Source organism: Meyerozyma guilliermondii, genomic scaffold, assembly GCF_000149425.1.
Source record: "Meyerozyma guilliermondii ATCC 6260 scaffold_4 genomic scaffold, whole genome shotgun sequence".
In the NCBI taxonomy this organism is placed as follows: domain Eukaryota; kingdom Fungi; phylum Ascomycota; class Pichiomycetes; order Serinales; family Debaryomycetaceae; genus Meyerozyma; species Meyerozyma guilliermondii.
This window is the reverse complement of record NW_001809797.1, coordinates 213,785-230,288: the sequence shown is the minus strand read 5'-3', so window position 1 is coordinate 230,288 and position 16,504 is coordinate 213,785. Positions and strand designations below refer to the sequence as shown.

The 16,504-nt window shown below is 45.4% G+C and overlaps 10 protein-coding genes across 10 annotated transcripts; 5 read left to right on the top strand and 5 right to left on the bottom strand. All coding sequences in view use genetic code 12, as the record gives it.

Moving 5' to 3' along the window:
• Positions 1 to 26: 26 nt before the first annotated feature.
• STI1 (Hsp90 cochaperone) lies at positions 27 to 1,763 on the bottom strand (the record flags this gene model as incomplete). The annotated part of the gene is made up of 1 exon (XM_001483958.1): positions 27 to 1,763. One exon carries the CDS (start codon positions 1,761 to 1,763, stop codon positions 27 to 29), a length of 1,737 nt encoding a protein of 578 aa, XP_001484008.2.
• Positions 1,764 to 2,460: 697 nt separating this feature from the next.
• On the bottom strand, positions 2,461 to 3,711 carry FCR3 (Fcr3p; the record flags this gene model as incomplete). The annotated part of the gene is made up of 1 exon (XM_001483957.1): positions 2,461 to 3,711. The coding sequence occupies one exon, from the start codon at positions 3,709 to 3,711 to the stop codon at positions 2,461 to 2,463; it is 1,251 nt and encodes a 416-aa protein (XP_001484007.2).
• Positions 3,712 to 4,327: 616 nt separating this feature from the next.
• Positions 4,328 to 5,302, top strand: PGUG_03387 (uncharacterized protein; the record flags this gene model as incomplete). Its single annotated transcript, XM_001483956.1, has 1 exon — positions 4,328 to 5,302. The coding sequence occupies one exon, from the start codon at positions 4,328 to 4,330 to the stop codon at positions 5,300 to 5,302; it is 975 nt and encodes a 324-aa protein (XP_001484006.2).
• Positions 5,303 to 5,330: 28 nt separating this feature from the next.
• Positions 5,331 to 5,858, bottom strand: GIS2 (mRNA-binding translational activator; the record flags this gene model as incomplete). Its single annotated transcript, XM_001483955.1, has 1 exon — positions 5,331 to 5,858. The coding sequence occupies one exon, from the start codon at positions 5,856 to 5,858 to the stop codon at positions 5,331 to 5,333; it is 528 nt and encodes a 175-aa protein (XP_001484005.2).
• Positions 5,859 to 7,243: 1,385 nt separating this feature from the next.
• Positions 7,244 to 8,248, bottom strand: PGUG_03385 (uncharacterized protein; the record flags this gene model as incomplete). Its single annotated transcript, XM_001483954.1, has 1 exon — positions 7,244 to 8,248. The coding sequence occupies one exon, from the start codon at positions 8,246 to 8,248 to the stop codon at positions 7,244 to 7,246; it is 1,005 nt and encodes a 334-aa protein (XP_001484004.2).
• A 44-nt stretch (positions 8,249 to 8,292) lies between these two features.
• Positions 8,293 to 9,507, top strand: ERV46 (Erv46p; the record flags this gene model as incomplete). Its single annotated transcript, XM_001483953.1, has 1 exon — positions 8,293 to 9,507. One exon carries the CDS (start codon positions 8,293 to 8,295, stop codon positions 9,505 to 9,507), a length of 1,215 nt encoding a protein of 404 aa, XP_001484003.2.
• Positions 9,508 to 9,535: 28 nt separating this feature from the next.
• PGUG_03383 (mitochondrial 54S ribosomal protein mL46) lies at positions 9,536 to 10,318 on the bottom strand (the record flags this gene model as incomplete). Its single annotated transcript, XM_001483952.1, has 1 exon — positions 9,536 to 10,318. The coding sequence occupies one exon, from the start codon at positions 10,316 to 10,318 to the stop codon at positions 9,536 to 9,538; it is 783 nt and encodes a 260-aa protein (XP_001484002.2).
• A 277-nt stretch (positions 10,319 to 10,595) lies between these two features.
• Positions 10,596 to 12,716, top strand: PGUG_03382 (Nrd1 complex RNA-binding subunit; the record flags this gene model as incomplete). The annotated part of the gene is made up of 1 exon (XM_001483951.1): positions 10,596 to 12,716. The coding sequence occupies one exon, from the start codon at positions 10,596 to 10,598 to the stop codon at positions 12,714 to 12,716; it is 2,121 nt and encodes a 706-aa protein (XP_001484001.2).
• A 167-nt stretch (positions 12,717 to 12,883) lies between these two features.
• PGUG_03381 (uncharacterized protein) lies at positions 12,884 to 14,002 on the top strand (the record flags this gene model as incomplete). The annotated part of the gene is made up of 1 exon (XM_001483950.1): positions 12,884 to 14,002. One exon carries the CDS (start codon positions 12,884 to 12,886, stop codon positions 14,000 to 14,002), a length of 1,119 nt encoding a protein of 372 aa, XP_001484000.2.
• A 125-nt stretch (positions 14,003 to 14,127) lies between these two features.
• FOL1 (trifunctional dihydropteroate synthetase/dihydrohydroxymethylpterin pyrophosphokinase/dihydroneopterin aldolase) lies at positions 14,128 to 16,446 on the top strand (the record flags this gene model as incomplete). The annotated part of the gene is made up of 1 exon (XM_001483949.1): positions 14,128 to 16,446. The coding sequence occupies one exon, from the start codon at positions 14,128 to 14,130 to the stop codon at positions 16,444 to 16,446; it is 2,319 nt and encodes a 772-aa protein (XP_001483999.2).
• Between the last annotated feature and the right edge of the window lie 58 nt (positions 16,447 to 16,504).

The window sequence follows — 16,504 nt, the reverse complement described above, 5'->3', positions numbered from 1 at the left end:
TTATTACTGAATTTAATGTGAACTATTTATCTGGTTCTGATAACACCGGCTGCAATCAATGTATTGATCTTCTTGCTGACGGCAGGGTTTCTCATGTGGTCTTGCAAAGCAGCAGGGTTGTCGCGGGCCTGACTCAAAATACCTTGCATAACTGGGTCCTGCAAAATGGACACAATTTCAGGATCTCTCGAAACTCTCTCCATGGTCTGCTCTGGAGTCTCACCCTCGATAGCCAGGAATCTCTGGGACATAGCACGGTTGAGTAATTGGTCAATCTCGTTAACATTCTTTCCCTCGCCAAGACTCAAGTCCTTTTCACGAGCCTCGTTCAAAGTCTCGATAACTTGAGAGTATTCTTTCATGGCCAATTGAGCATTAGCTTTACGAATGTAAGCACGAATAAACGTTGGGTCTTTCTCAATAGCCTTGTTACAGTCGTCGACGGCGTCGGGGAACGACATCAATTTGGCCAAAGCGGCCGCTCTATTAGAGTATCCACGGGCATCTTCTGGGGCTCTCTTGACCATTTCGGTATACGCCTTGACAGCATTAGGCCAATCTCCCTTTGTGAAGTACTCTTTACCTTGCAAACGTGCTTCTTCTGCCTTCTCAGGGTCAATGTAGCTTTGTGCCTCACGAACCTTGATCTCTTTCTGGGTTGATCTCAACTTGTTCAAAACGTCTGGGGTTCTGTGCTCGGTCAACGATTTGTCAAAGTACTTGGCAGCTGTCTCAAGATCTTCCTTCTTTAAGTAGATGTTACCCAATCTGGCAAACGACTTGGCAATGATTTTGTAATCGGCTCTCATTTCTCTGCCTTCATCAATGGCAGTCTGACAAGTCTGAATGGCTGCGTCATAGTCTCCCTTTTCGTATTCAGCAGCAGCACGGTTGTTGAGGTATGTGATGTCCTTGTGGAGGTCCCAAGCTTTCTGGTAAAGAGCAATGGCTTCATCAAACTTCTTTTGCTTGTAAAGAGTGTTTCCTTCAGCTTTGGCTGCATCGGCTTCGGACTTGCTGGTCTCCATAGGTTCTGGCTCAGACACCACAGGGTCCTCAGCGGTCTTGCTGGTCTCCATTGGTTCTGGTTTGGTTTCGGGTTCTGGTTCCGATTGTGCAGCATTTGACGAAGAAGTTGAGGCTGACGAAGGCTGTTCACCGCCCATAGAAGGAGGAGCATCCATGTCGATTCCCATCAACGTGGCCATGATCTGCATCATTCTAGGGTCAGTCATGAACTGCATGGCATTTGCCTTTGGGTTTTGTTGCACATTCATCACCTTTTGCACCAATTCCGGGTCTTTCATGAGCTCAGCCGTCTTTGGATTGGATCTCAAGTTGGCGATCAAATTGGGATCCGAGAACATAGCACCCAAGCCCAAGTCTGGCTGACTGTTGCGCGAAGCCTCGGCTTCTTCTACGGCTTTCAATCCGTCCTTGGCCATGGCATTACTGGGGTCGAGTTCGAGTGCCTTTTGGTAGGCTTTCTTGGAATCTTCATAGTTGCCCAAACCATAATGGGCACTTGCCACTCTGTTGTAGCCCTTTGCCCACAGCGAGTTGGCTTCGATACATTGCTGGGCGTCTTCAAGAGCCTTTTTATAGTTTTTCAACGAGGCGTAAGAAGCGGACCGGTTTGAAAAAAGAACATGATTTGGAGTTGGAGACGCCTCGATGGCCTTGGTGAAGTATTCAATGGCCTGCTCAAACTCCTTGGCAGCGAAATGCTTGTTTCCTTGCGCTTTGTATTCTTCGGCTGACATGGTGAGGAAGAAGAGTTGAGTGCGTTAAATGTTCAAGATCAAATTTCTAGAAAGTTCGCACTGGGGAAAGATAGAGGAAATGGAACTAAAAATGGACGAACTAAAAATGGGCATACTATAAATAATACTTGGTTATAAATAAGTGGTTTGTAAATAAGATTGGTTTATACAAGTCTTGTTTTACAGAAGCAATTGTAGATATCAATTAGTCCCAATTTGCAGCCGAATGTTCTGGTTTCAAAGAAGCAATTGCGGCCTTGTGTATTCTTCCTAGTGTGATATTCATCCTAGCGTATTATTGATATAGGGACAAGTCCAGTCAGTCATTTGTAGAAACTGTCAGTGTAGTAATGGCATATAGTGAAGCATGTCACTATGAGAATGAGCAAACAGATAATGGCTCAGCCCAAATCATGAGACCACAAGCACTTGCTTTCGTTCATAGCTCCTTTCGATGAAACAATTTTGGTGACCGTTTTTCGAAGCTATTGCAGACTATGTCGAAGTAATTGCGAACGACGTCTTCGACACCAATGATCTCTGATTACCTCTGGCTATCTCTGGCTATCTCTGGCTATCTCTTTGTATGAATTGGATTCCTTGAACCCGATTAACCAGCCAGTCCATCCATTCACAGAAGCAGTAATTAAATAGCTGTGCCGATGCACAGTGAGCAATGAATAACCCTAGATCTTCGTCACGAAGAGCTGCATCTTTCTGCCACCTCTTGTACCAACTTCAATGGGTATGCTGGCCCATAGCCGTGGCATCGTTCATGGCCCTTGAGTTTTTCCATTATTTCAATGACATCAATATCCTTGTCCAGGTCTTCAGCCATACGCACCAAGTAGTCCCAAACAGCACCCACCGCCAAGATTTTCTCGCCTGGCTCCTGAGGAATCTCGTACACCCTGTTGATGTTGTTGGTGTCTATTTCGTGTGCATTTCCCACCAAGTTGTGCACAAAGTCCTCCTGGGTACTTGGAAATGCAAATGAAAACCCACTTGGCGGTTTGGTATCGGGGTGTTCCGCGGCGGTCAGCGACGCTAAACTTCTCAACCGTTCGTTTTCGCTTTGCATGTTGAGGTTGTGTTTTCTGATCAAGTCCAACTGGTCAAGAAGTCGTTTTTTCTCATCTTCAGATTGAGTGAGTTTGAGCTCTAATTCCTTCATTCTGGTCTCTTTCCGCTCCCGGAACGCCCGCTGTGCAAGCCTATTCTGGGCCTTCCGCTTAAGCTGCAATTCTTTGTCTGAAAGCTCAGTATCGTCTCGTGCTAGCAATGCAGCTTCTTCTTCGCTCACACCTTTCACTTTAGTTTTACGCAGACTCGTGCTCTGCGTGGCAGCAGCCTGCGACCGCCTGAACGTCTCTGTCTCTACAGTCAGTGTCGATGCTGTGCCGGGAGAAGGGTGGGCTCGAGAACTGGGCAGCGAGTAACTTGCTTGCGAAGACTGGTTTTCGAAAATGGAATTGTAAAGGTTCATGTTTTCGTGGTTAAGTTCTATGGGGTTTCCGTTATTAACATTCATGTGCTTGTCGCACTCTTGGTGTATTTCGTTCATGGCAGCTTCGTCCATGGGGTTTTCGTTGACATCATATATCATTCCAGAATTAGCTAATTCTCTTGGAGTTTGAGAAAAAAACGATATATTTGCATCCGAGTTGTCGGGGGTGGTCCCCGTGGGCTCGTCGAGGATCCTACAAGTTTCTGTGTGTTCCATTATTCGTGGAGTTGATCTTCCACGCTCACTAATCAGGGAGTGCAGATGTGCTGAATTCGCGGTGCTGAGCGAGCTGAATTCGGTGCATCGCTCGCCTGCACCCAGCGCGGGCGTAGAGATATACGGCTGCAAATATCCATACGGCAAAATCACAAGAATTTTTTTTTCAAACCTATTGGATATCTTGATTTTGACCCTTTTTGTGATGATGCCTTTAATTTGCATTTAATTGATGTGTTTAAGACCACTAACCTGAGTAAACTCAGACCTATAAGTTTTCACTAATACATACAAAGAATTTTATTGTTGGCAAAAAAACTTTAGTTTGATTCTTTGGTCTCTAACTTACGAAAACTAGCCATTCATTGGCGAGAGATTATGGTAAAGTCTTGTTTTCTTCAATTTTAGATAGTGAACTTTAAGTTTTTACGTCCTGTTTTAGATGGTGAATTTTAGGTTTTTACGTCCCGTTTTCGTCTCTGTATCACCATAAACTATTAAATGGGCCACTTAATGGTGTCGCTTGCTTGCTTATATTGTGGTAGAAGCATTGACTGGTAACTGAAATACCTTGGCAAATTATTTTTTATGGCAAGGTGATAATCGCAATTACCATTTTTCACTTTTTTCGTTGATTTCTGGAACAAGCTTGTTGGGCTCAAGACTGCCATAGCATCAAGTATGAAGATTTTTCTAGACTCGTTTTGTTTTTCCATGGACTTGGGCTGCTAAACCATATTTTCTATTGTTCCTGCACAAAAACGTTTTGAAGTGTGGTTTTGCTGCAATCGCGCACCACACCTTGATGGTTTTATAAAACACCTCGTTGGTTGTGGACTATATGAGTATTCTTTTTGAAACAACTGCTGGAAATGTGGTTATAGACGTTGAAACTACAAGTTTAGGTTACAATTTTGTCAAGTTGGCACGGGCAAATTACTTTTTCTTTGCTCCTTTCTATGGCTTGAAGAAAGATACTGTGGTGGTATCTGGTGACCCAGAGTACCCAGAGAGCCACGGACGGTCGATATGTGCCATTGCCACCATTCCCGAGAAATATGGGCATAACGATAGTGGATATTTGCACTTCACTACTGTTGATGATGAAAAGGGTGCAAAAAGTGTTTCAGCTGACGACTCAGATTCGGCACTTGGGGTTGTTTTTTTTGTTACCCGTGGCGAAATAGCCTCGCAAGATCCCACTATCGGGTCTACTTTTGCCATTTCATTGACTTCAGACTGGAATTTGCTTCGCCATATGAAGAACTTGGTTCGGGTTGGCCGCGTAGCAGAAGGGTTTCCTGCCCTAGATACTATAAACAACAGTGCTGTGGACGATCAAGGGCGCCCGCTAATAGACGTTCGCATCACAAACACCCATATTCTTCATGATCCATTTCCCGAACTCGAGGTTCCACAACTTTCCCACGAAGTTTCCGAAACCCAGCTTCGAAACGTGCGAATTAGCACCTCTCCAAAACCAGAAAGAGACTCAGACCATGTCAATTCCGCCGCTATAGCACTTGAATTGCTTGGTGATTTACCACATTACAACGTCAAGCCGTCTCCTCACACTTTATTCATCGCCAAGTTGAATCCAGTCACCGACGCAGCGTCCATAGCTTCACTTTTTCTGCGCTACGGAACCGTCAAAGGAGTCACTATCATTGCCGGGAAATCCTATGGATTTGTGGAGCTCTCGTCTACCACCGAAGCTGATCGTGCCTACGCTGCTCTTCAGGACGTTGTCGTGGACGGACGTCACGTCGTGGTGGACTACTCGCAATCTACAAAAAAGCAACAAATGAACTCATGAAAAGCATCCGATTCACTTACACTATTAACTACTGAGACTCCTCACAGTCACGGGAAATGTGACCAGCCTTACCGCAGTTGTAGCAGGTTTTGGCTCCAGCGTCTCCTCCAGCATTGCAGTCCTTGGAAATGTGTCCAGCCTTACCACAGGCGTAGCACTTGAGCGAGCCAGCTTGGCAGTCGCGAGCAAAGTGGTTGGGACCTCCACACTTGTAACAAGTGGTTCCGTTTTTGGAGAATTTTGGTGCTGGTGCACTTCCAGTGGAAGCAGCAGCGGGACGTCCTCCCTCACTACAGTTCTTGGAAATGTGTCCAAACTGTCCACAGTTGTAACACTTGGCTCCCTGGGCAGAAGTTGGGCAGTCCAGTTGAACATGGCCCAAATCTCCACAAGAGTAGCACTGTTTTTGGCTTGGCTGTTTTGGCTCAGGACACTCGGTGGATTCGTGTCCTGGCTTGCGGCAGTTGTAGCACAATCTTTCGGTTTGTTGGCAGTTGTCTGCCAAGTGGCCCACTTCACCACACTTGTAACAGGTTCTAGGGAAAACAGCAGCCATCTTCTCTCTCAACACTCCGGTGAATCTGCACCAGTTCAGCAATTTGGTGAAAATTTGTCAGGTTACCCGGCCGAGGACATGGAATAAGGTTCATGAAGTTTTGGATAAAAATTCATAAACGATTGACTCAGATGTGTCAGGAGTGTTATTAGAGGTGATTGGATACTTTGGACTGTCCTAGAAACTTTCCTAGAACATTTATTGTGGTTAGATCCGGTTATCTGTTCCTGGTTCTCCCGTCCTGCATGTACCTACTCCACATCATCGAGCGGCGCAACAGTGAAAACCTTGAAGAGGTCGAAACAAGCTGTAAACGCAGTTTTTGGAAGCTGTGGCATTGCGCATCGAGCAACTAGAAGCATAGAGCTGAAAGCTACTTTGTGGTTGCTAGAACTTGTTGTTAAATTATTAGCTAATATTGTCCTCCGTATTACATAACGTGATAACCTTGACAGAAGGTGCAAACAGCAAATTATTCAAATCGGCCCAGATTACGACAGAAGAAAGTACACCTTCACAAATCCGGGAAATCTGAAGCATTACATCAAATAAAGCTTTTTGGTTGCAAAAACGTGACATTCAGTCGATTATGTAATGCACGGCTCTGCACTAAACAGATCAACCTAAACCTCTAGATCTGGCAGCAATTCACCAAGGATCGCTAAACTGTAGTAGAGGCGTCGTGGTCGCAGAAATGTGTTTCGTGAAGGACATTCGTGACATTTATGCGAAATCTGACAAGTTTCGAATTTTGCAAATATTTGAAAAACCTCAATTATGTACTTAAAATTATTGGTGGGAATGAATCTTATTCACAGGGTCATACTATACAATACAGTTTTAGGATCTAACAATTTACTGATTATTCAAGGTTCCTCCTCGTTTAGTTTGAAAACGGTTCACCAACTAATAAAACTCCGATCGAACACTTCCGATCGGGGAGCGGTTAGTCTCAACCAGGATGTATATATGATGGAACTTCCTTTTGTTGCTTCCTCAATTCGAACCACAGACCCTAGGTCGTTTGGTGGCTACAGCAAATTACCCTTACTTTGGGTATTGGAATGAATTCACTGACCATGAAAAGTGGGTAAATTGGCGTGCTTGGAAGTGATCTGTAAACCGGAAAGGTGAGTGAAAAGGATAAGGGACTGTGAGTTTTAGCTGGAGTGATCATCTGCTTCAGACGATGTGGAAGGGTGAATTCAAATATGACAAGAACGTCCAAGTATGTGACACAAGTACGTTCGAATATCTGGACAAATAGAATCAAGTATTTCGAAAAACTTTCCGAAATGTGTCCAAAATATTCCAGAGAATCCCAATACCAGGAATTATCCCAGACCTTAGCTATTGTCTCAATTGGCTAGTTCATTCAGTTCTATTCACCGTCGCATCATCGCCATGGTTCTGCCTCGGTCGGTCACATACACAAACCCTGTTTTATTAGGAAACCACTGGATTCCCGCAAGGGATACACCACCTAAAATGCTACTAGGCACCTCGAGTATCTCTTCAAGAGTTTCGTAGTCGAAAATTCGCAAGTTAGACCCACTGTCGTAAGCTACACCGACGTAATTGCCGTCTCGAGAAAGACTCACTTGAGCTATAGCTTCATCGACAGTGGTTAGAACCTTGTCGTTGACGAGCGTATCGGTTTTCCAGAGCGAAACAATGCCATCGCTGGAACCCAAAGCAAAGTAACGACCGCGAGAATCCACTGCCACAGAAGTTACCACAGAACGGTGTCCTTTTGCAGTGAAAAACGGCGACAAGCCTTGTGAGTGCTTGAAGATGGTGTAGGAACCGTTTTGGAACGTTGCAGCCAAATATGTGTGTTGGTGGTTGAACCATGCTAAGCCATATATGTGCTCATCTGTAGTGACATCTGCCACTATTTGGTAATTTTTCTTCACTTCCAACAACAAAATGTGCTTTTCTCGGCATCCCACCGCGAGATACTGTCCGTCTGTTGAATATTGTACCAAATGACTCGTATATATTTTGTCTAGCGAAATTTCACGTTCGAGCCTGCCATTGGCATGCCATATTTTGACACTTTTATCTCTCGCAACCGTTGCAAACTCAAGCTCCTTGAGCGGGTTCCACGAAACACCCCCCACCGCACGAGAATGGGCATTTTCTATCGTGACACAGTCAGAAAAGCGATCTGCACATCGCCAGACTTGGAGAGAACGGTCGGTTCTTGCACCCACCACGCGACTTCCGGTGGCATTGATGCCAAATGTCACTACTTCCGACCCAGCAGAGCCCAGATCCTTGGCGCTGACACTCACAAGCTTCTGGAAGTACCCCTTGTTGTCCGATGCCATATGGAGCTGTGCAGTGGCTTGTCCTGCAGTTTGCGCGAAGTTGGTGAAGTTTCGCATCCAAAATCTCAGAACCGAACACCTTCGTCCCAAAAAAGCCAATTATGCCCCAGCCCAAATTGCTTTCTTTCGACGCTTTTGCGAAGACCGTGGAGGACGCAAGGGTCAGGACACCCGCTGGTGGAATAATTACTCTTATTTGTGTAATAGTGGTGCTTTACCTAATCAGAAATGAATATCTGGAGTACACGTCCATCATCAACCGTCCAGAATTGGTTGTGGATCGAGATATTAACAAGAAATTGGAGATAAATTTGGACATCTCGTTCCCGGATATCCCCTGTGATGTGTTGACAATGGATATTTTGGACGTTAGTGGCGATCTTCAGGTGGATTTGTTGCTGTCTGGATTTGAAAAGTTTCGGTTGTTGAAAGACGGGCTGGAAATTCGAGATGAATCGCCGGTGATGAGTAGTGCTGGCGAGTTGGAGGAACGTGCTCGCGGTAGAGCTCCCGATGGGCTGTGTGGGTCGTGCTACGGTGCACTTCCTCAGGATGAAAATCTGGATTACTGCTGTAATGACTGTGAAACCGTTCGTCTTGCGTACGCCCAGAAAGCTTGGGGGTTCTTTGACGGCGAGAACATTGAGCAGTGTGAGAGAGAGGGATATGTGGCTCGTTTGAACGAAAAAATTAACAACTTTGAAGGTTGCCGAATTAAGGGAACAGGTAAAATCAATAGAATTTCCGGCAACCTTCACTTTGCTCCGGGCGCCTCATTTACAGCTCCAGGAAGCCACTTCCACGACCTTTCGTTGTTCAACAAATACGACGATAAGTTCACGTTTGACCATGTTATCAACCATTTGCTGTTTGGCCTGGATCCTCACAACATACAATTTTTTGAAAAACAGCTGACCCATCCCTTGGACAAAAGTTCCATGATCCTCAAGAGCAAGGATAGGCTTTACTCGTACTATCTCAAGGTGGTGGCTACGAGATTTGAATTCTTGACACCAAACACTCCAGCTTTGGAAACCAACCAATTCCTGGTGATTTCACATCACCGTCCATTGGCTGGAGGAAAAGATGATGATCACCAGCACACCCTTCATGCTCGAGGAGGACTCCCCGGTGTGTTTTTCCACTTTGAAATTCTGCCCATGAAAATCATAAATAAGGAACAGTATGCAAAGACATGGTCTGGGTTTGTGTTGGGAGTCATTAGTTCCATTGCTGGTGTGCTTATGGTGGGAGCGTTGCTCGACCGGTCGGTGTGGGCTGCCGAGAGGGTGATACGAGCTAAAAAAGATGAATGATAGATGTAAGCGCTATATACATGAAGATCTATACATCACTAAGCAAATGCTGGATTTCGTCGTAATTGGAGAGGTGCTGGCTCAATTCGTCTTTGGAAAGCCACATGTACTTCTCTCCGTTCTGGGGCTCAAATTTTCCCGATAATATGTGTGATTTGATGTAAAAGGTTTTGCTGGTATCGCTGCTGGAAACATGGCATGGTGTGTTGGATACATTAAAATAATTGATTTTTTCTCCGCCCAATTTGTAGATACCAGTCTCAGCAGAGGTGTGTAGAGCCTGGTCCTCGGCTGCATCGAACGTGGGAAAAGTCCAACTTCCATCTTGTTGAACTACGAGATACAACGTTCTTGCCAATTTTCTTTCAAGACTCGTTACGTCGTTTTTCTTGTCTGCTTCTGTCACCCGAGAATTGGGAACAATTTTTCTCGACAAATTATCGTTAGCAGCTACTTCATCTTCTTCTTTTGCTTCACTATAAGTCTTGGGAAGTGACAATTCTTGCTTGAATCTACGGTCTCTTTGCTGTCTTATATCCGGTCTTCCGCGTGGAAATTCGATGTTTGGGTTGTTGTATACGGGATTAGGGTTGAGTTCGCGGAATTTCTGCTCGGAAAGTGTACCTACACGGTAGTAAAACCATTTGGGAAACGTCCACATAAGTCTCTTCCAGAGCTCATTTTGATAGCGATAAAACTGAGATTCAAACTGAGGAAGATCAGCCGTGACAACAGGATTTCGTGAAACAAGGGCCGTGGTGCGTATGACCGGCTTTGCCAGGGTCGCAAATGTTCTAGACCAGCCAATCATTGGGTCTTGGTCTACTCTTGGATTTATGCGGTTTTGATTTTTTTCAGCGGCCCAGCGTAAACCTTGGACCGCGCGCACATAAATTGGCGTACATATAGGCACAGACCAGCTCTAAATACTGCATATTGTGTGCCCATTCGCGTCCGGGTAACACGCCACTATATAAAGAGGCATTTTCGCAGTTTTCGCAGCTGGTCTCATCAGTAGATAGTTAACCGCCCCTAAACAACGTATAGATCCAATTTCGTAAGGCTGTATAAAACGCCCAGTAAACGTAATGGCCAGTGAATTTGAATCCATAATTAAAGAGCTTCCCACGCTAAAAGCTCCGGGAGTCAGTGGATCCCGAATCAAAAAATTAACCGAAATTGCCATTTCCAATGTTTCTGTAAGTAATGAGAGGTGGAAAATGGGTGCAAACGGTACTAACATTCAGGACGAGGCGAATATCATTCAAATATTGTACTCTAATTGTAAAGCCGCGCCATCTTCGCATAAATTAGGTACGCTCTACGTTGTCGACTCTATCGTAAGAGGTCTCTTGGAGGAAGCCAAGAAGAACAAACAAACAGTAAATGCCGATGCTCCGCAAGGTACCTATGCCGCTGCCGTGTTCAAAATTACAGAGTTGATTGAATCGATCGTGGATGATGCTTTGGAACTCCTGGTCAGTAAATCTCAAAATACGAAAATCGGTAAACTAGTAGACATTTGGGAGCGTGCAGACACGTTTCTGCCAGAGCTTATCGCTCGTATCAGAGAGAAGCATTTCAAGTCCACGACACCACCTGGTTCTCCACCGAGAGCGTCGGTTGAACCTGCTAAACCTGCCGGTTCCGGCGACTCGGGAAGCATTTTGCTGGCCTTGGCTTCGTTGGCAAAGACGGCTAATTCTAACAGTTCGACACCAACCACCACGACTGCGGTGCCGGTAGAAAACAATGCCAATAATGTGTTGCTGCAATTGTCTGCTTTGGCTAAACCTCAGCTGGGGTCTCCAGCGCCTGCGGTTGCAAATGGTGCTCCCGCTCAAAACGAACAACAAATTTTCAGCATGTTGCAGCTGATGCAAAATGGCGCCGGTACAAACCCCGCCCCTGCAGTTCCTGCAATCTCACAAGGCGGAGGTCCTAATCTTCCAAATATTCCCAATGTAGGTGGAGCCAGGGGACGCTACGACGATAGTAGTTCGTACTCCAGAAGAAACAGATCGAGGTCTCCCAACCGCGGCGCTCAGCCCAGAAGAGAGAGGTCTCCTCCGAGAGCATATGGAGCGCCGGGACCTGGACAGGGACAACCTATGGGACAAATGGGAGGATATATGGGTGGACCCGGTAAACCACCGATGGGTCAGCCTATGGGGCAGCCTATGGGACAACCAGGTCAACCAATGGGACAACCAATGGGACAACCAGGTCAGCATATGGGACAGCCTATGGGTCGAATGGGTCAACCTATGGGTCAAATGGGTCAAATGGGTCAACCTATGGGACAACCAATGGGTCAAATGAACCAGCCTATGAACCAACCAATGAACCAGCAGGGCGGCGAAGATGGACCTATGAATCCTGGAGAATTGAATATTCCAGGCTCGGCGCATTATCGTCCCCGTAATGTTGGTTTCGACCCATCGTTGCCTCAAGGCTCATTCAAAGTGTTATCTCGAACTCTCTTCATTGGTGGTGTTCCTCGCCATATGTACGAACAAGACTTGGCCAATGTGTTGAGACCATACGCTGAAGTCCAGTCGGTGATTTTGAACAGTGAACGGAAACATGCGTTTGTTAAAGTGTATTCTCGTCACGAAGCAGAACAAGTTATCACCTCGTTTGCCAAAGAGAACACTATGGGTCTTAGAACCAGATGGGGTGTAGGATTTGGACCAAGAGATTGTTGCAATTACCAACATGGTATTTCTATCATTCCCATCCAAAGATTGACCGATGCTGATCGTGCTTGGGTGGTCCAAGCCCAATGGGGTGGAACCGGAGGTCAACCTTTGCTGAGTGGTATGGTTATTGACGAACCCGATATTGAAATTGGTACTGGTATTTCGTCCAAAGCCATGTCCAAAAAGATGCCTACCAATTCTGCCAGAAATGGACCCAAGTCCAATAGACCAGGTGAACCCGATGAAGACTATGTCAAGACCACTTTGATTCCTCAGCAAACCACCATGTCTCACGGAGCCACTCCCGACTTTAATACGTTCCTGCAATCTTCGGTGAATCCATTGTCGGGATTGTTCAATAATAATAATGGTGGAAATAGTCCACAACTTCCTGTTAACCCTGCCATGGCACAAGCGGGAAACATGCAAGGATACCAGCAAAATCAAGGCCAAAATCCTAATCTTGGAGCCCAACTCGCCAACTTTTTTCAGAATGGAGGAAGATAAAAAAGAGAAAGAAGAAATGTGCCGATAAGATACTAGTAAGCATACTTATCTATCATAACAGCAGATATCCCAATCAAGACCCCTTTAACTTTATAGCTTACGTTTTATATATTACATTCAAATCTCACTGTAGTTCTCATTTCTCATCTTTCGCGTTGTTGGTAAATATGGACCGGCGATTTCCTAGCTTATCTCCCTTCAAGAAACGCAGTTCTCCCCATGCTAGAAATGTAGATGTACCCCTGGCCAATGATGGGTATCGTGATCCTAGAAGGGACGGAAAAGGACCAAAACGACAATTTTCGCAACCGATGAATACTTTGGTTCCACTAAGAACTTATAAAAAGAAGAAGAAAAATGATGAAATAAAGTCGAAAAGAGGAATAAATGAAGGGAAGGAGAAGGAGAAGGTCGAGAATGAAAGGGAGAAAGAAGAAAAGGAAAAAATGGAAGAAAATTTTCAAAGTGATTCTGATAGCCAGCTTATTGATCTCTCTCTTCTTTCCAGCAGTCCCACTAGAGATAGAGGCAATGAACTTGATGAAATTGCAAAATTGATACAAGAAAGTGAAGACGAACCAGCAGCTGACACTTTAACAAAGAGTTCTACAAGTCAACTTGGAGTTCCAAATCTGAGCACAAATGAAGAAGATTTCAGTAAAGACGATTTCAGTTCATTTCCCAGTTTGATGCAGTCATTGCAACGAAAAGTGGTTGAGAGTAGTACTGAGATAGCAGAACGGTTCAAGGAGTATGGGATTCCCAAACCGGTTACTTCCAAGAGAGAATTGGCAGTTAGAGTGGATCGACATCTACAAGTTGCACGCAAGGTTTTGACTCAGAAAAAAGGTTCAAGCTTCTATAACTCAGCCAAGAACATCCTGAACCAGTCCCTCCACGATACAATGACCCTGAAAGAAAAACTGGAAATCGACTGGACCATTTTTTATGGTGGCTACTACGGGTTGAAAAGACAACTTTTCATCGGTAATATTATTGTGAGTCAATTGCACGACGAACTTCGGACCAGCGCTGGAAACTGTCGAGAGATATCCTACTGGACCATAAATGGCTTTTCATCGTTTGTATTAGCCAATGAGGTGATCTTGTCGATGATAATGGAAGACTTTAAATGCGATCGTGAGAAGGCCGAAAATATAGCAAGAGAAACGGTGGACTACGGAAAAGCCATTACAGACACCAGAGATATCACAGATGACATGGATGTGGGCGAGTTATTGCAAGAGGAGTCAAAGGAGTTTATGAAGAGTATTTCGAAAAGATAGGGTGGTTCCTGCCCACTATCTACCCCGCGAATTTTCATCTCATCTCATTGACCATCAAACTGCTCTGCACACGCCTACTCAAGCCGGCCCTACGTCCGGCGCCTTTACGAAACCTACACTCCTCAATGGCACAACTAACCGATAAAGTGTTTATCCAGGACCTAGCTGTCACCGCAGTGACCGGACGCGATGCCTGGAGCAAACCGAGTCCGCAACCAATCACGATTTCTGTCAGCTTGCAAACCGATTTTCACCAAGCATCGGTTACTGATAACCTCAAATATTCGCTCAATTATGCCGTGATATCCCGCAATATTCTGGAGTACATGAAACTGCAAGAACATCGCAATTTTGGATCGTTGGGAAACATCGCTGAAAACGTCGCAGTTACTGTTCTCGATCCCAAGAAGCACGGAGGAGAGCACGCGAGCGTGGTGGTGAAAAGCACCAAGTCTGAGATCAGGGCGAGCAGCATTGAGTACACTGTGGCACGAAGTCGTGGTTTGGGCGCTGTGGTGGACGATCATATTCGAATCAATGGGCTTCGATTATTGACGATTATTGGAGTTTTCACGTTTGAAAGGGAACAGAGACAGATCGTGGACATTGACATTGACTTGAAAGTGGTTCCTGGCTCCGAAACTTCAGTGCATCAAATCGTAGACGACGTTGTGCGGTATGTTGAAACGTCCAATTTCAAAACCGTGGAAGCTTTGGTGATGAAAATTGGTCAATTGATATTCCAATTCCACTCTACTGGTGTCAAAGATGTTTCTGTGAAAGTCACAAAGCCAAATGCCATCACTTTTACCGAAGGTGTGGGTGTTGTCTCAGACATGACAATTGACAGTTTCAAGAACGTTCAGCCGCTCGAATTCAAAAACAAGCTTCTGCACTCGGGGTTCGACTTGCCCACTTCCGAAGAAGAAGCCCGGTTTACCGAGGGAACACACGTAGCATATATTGCTTTTGGGTCCAATGTGGGAGACCAATTGCTGAATATCACCGAGGCATTGAAATTACTTGAACAAAAGGGAGTTCATGTTGAGTCGACGTCTTCGCTATATGTTTCCAAACCCATGTACCACAAGGACCAGGCGGAATTTTTCAATGGAGTTATCAAGGTGAATGTGAAACACAGTCCTCAGGAACTCTTGGCGGTGTTGAAAGAAGTTGAATATCAGCACCTTCAAAGAGTGAAAGAATTCGATAACGGTCCTCGGTCCATTGATTTGGATATCATTCTCTACGACGAGATCAGCATGAATACCCCAGAACTCACGATTCCTCATAAGGCCATGTTGGAACGAACGTTCGTTTTACAGCCGCTCTGCGAAGTATTGGGTCCGGAATACGTGCACCCAGTGAGTGCTGAGCCGGTCCATGACCATTTGAACCAACTTTTAAAGACCCAACCGGACAGTAATTTACAAGAATCCTCGGCATTGCTTCTGATGACACCAGTTAGCCGGTTAAAAAGGCCTATACTTCAGTATGATATGCAGAATGGGTCGCAAAAGACCCTAATTATGGGCATAATGAACACCACTCCAGACTCGTTCAGTGATGGTGGAGCCAACTATCGGTTGCTGGAGGAGGATGTCCAGCAAAAAGTACTTCGATTAATCGAAGATGGAGCAGATATAATTGATATTGGAGGAGTATCAACTCGACCAGGAAGCGCTGCGCCAGATATCGACGAAGAATTGGCACGAGTGGTTCCTGTGGTGGAAGCTATTCGTAAGTGCAAGAATGAAAAGGTTGCAAATGTGTTGGTTTCTATCGATACGTATCGGGCCAAAGTGGCCGAAAAGTGCTTGGAAGCCGGGGCAGATATCATCAATGATATCAGTATGGGTCTTTATGATGAAACCATTTTCGACATAGTTGCCAAGTTTGGGTGTCCATACATCGTCAACCATACTAGGGGGACCCCAGAAACCATGTCCAAGCTCACCAATTACGAGTCCAATACCAATGAGGATATCATCGAGTACTCGGTAACTGATGCTATTTCCGGCCCAGAAACCGTCAATCTTCTCAACGGCGTATGCCGAGAGCTCTCGTCTCAGATCCTCAAAGCGTTCACTCGTGGGGTCCGCAAATGGCAGATAATCGTCGATCCAGGAATCGGGTTTGCAAAAAACATGCTGCAAAATCTCGCTATTCTTAGCCATACCAACATTTTGAAAAATTATTCCGTGGAAAACCGGGCTGCCGGCTCGTACTTTGCATTGACCGGCCTCCCGATTCTCATTGGTGCTTCCAGAAAACGTTTTTTGGGAACTTTGATCGACGAACCAGTGGCTGCAAATCGAGCTTTTGCAACCGGAGCCACTGTTACTGCTTCTGTGCAACAAGGAGCACACATAGTCCGTGTGCACGACGTGAAGCCAATGGCTGAGGTGGCCAGGGTTGCAGACGCCATCTATAGAAACATATGACGAACATTTCTTTTAGGTTTTAGTTATATTCTTCCTGTCTTTCCTGCACTTTTCTCGT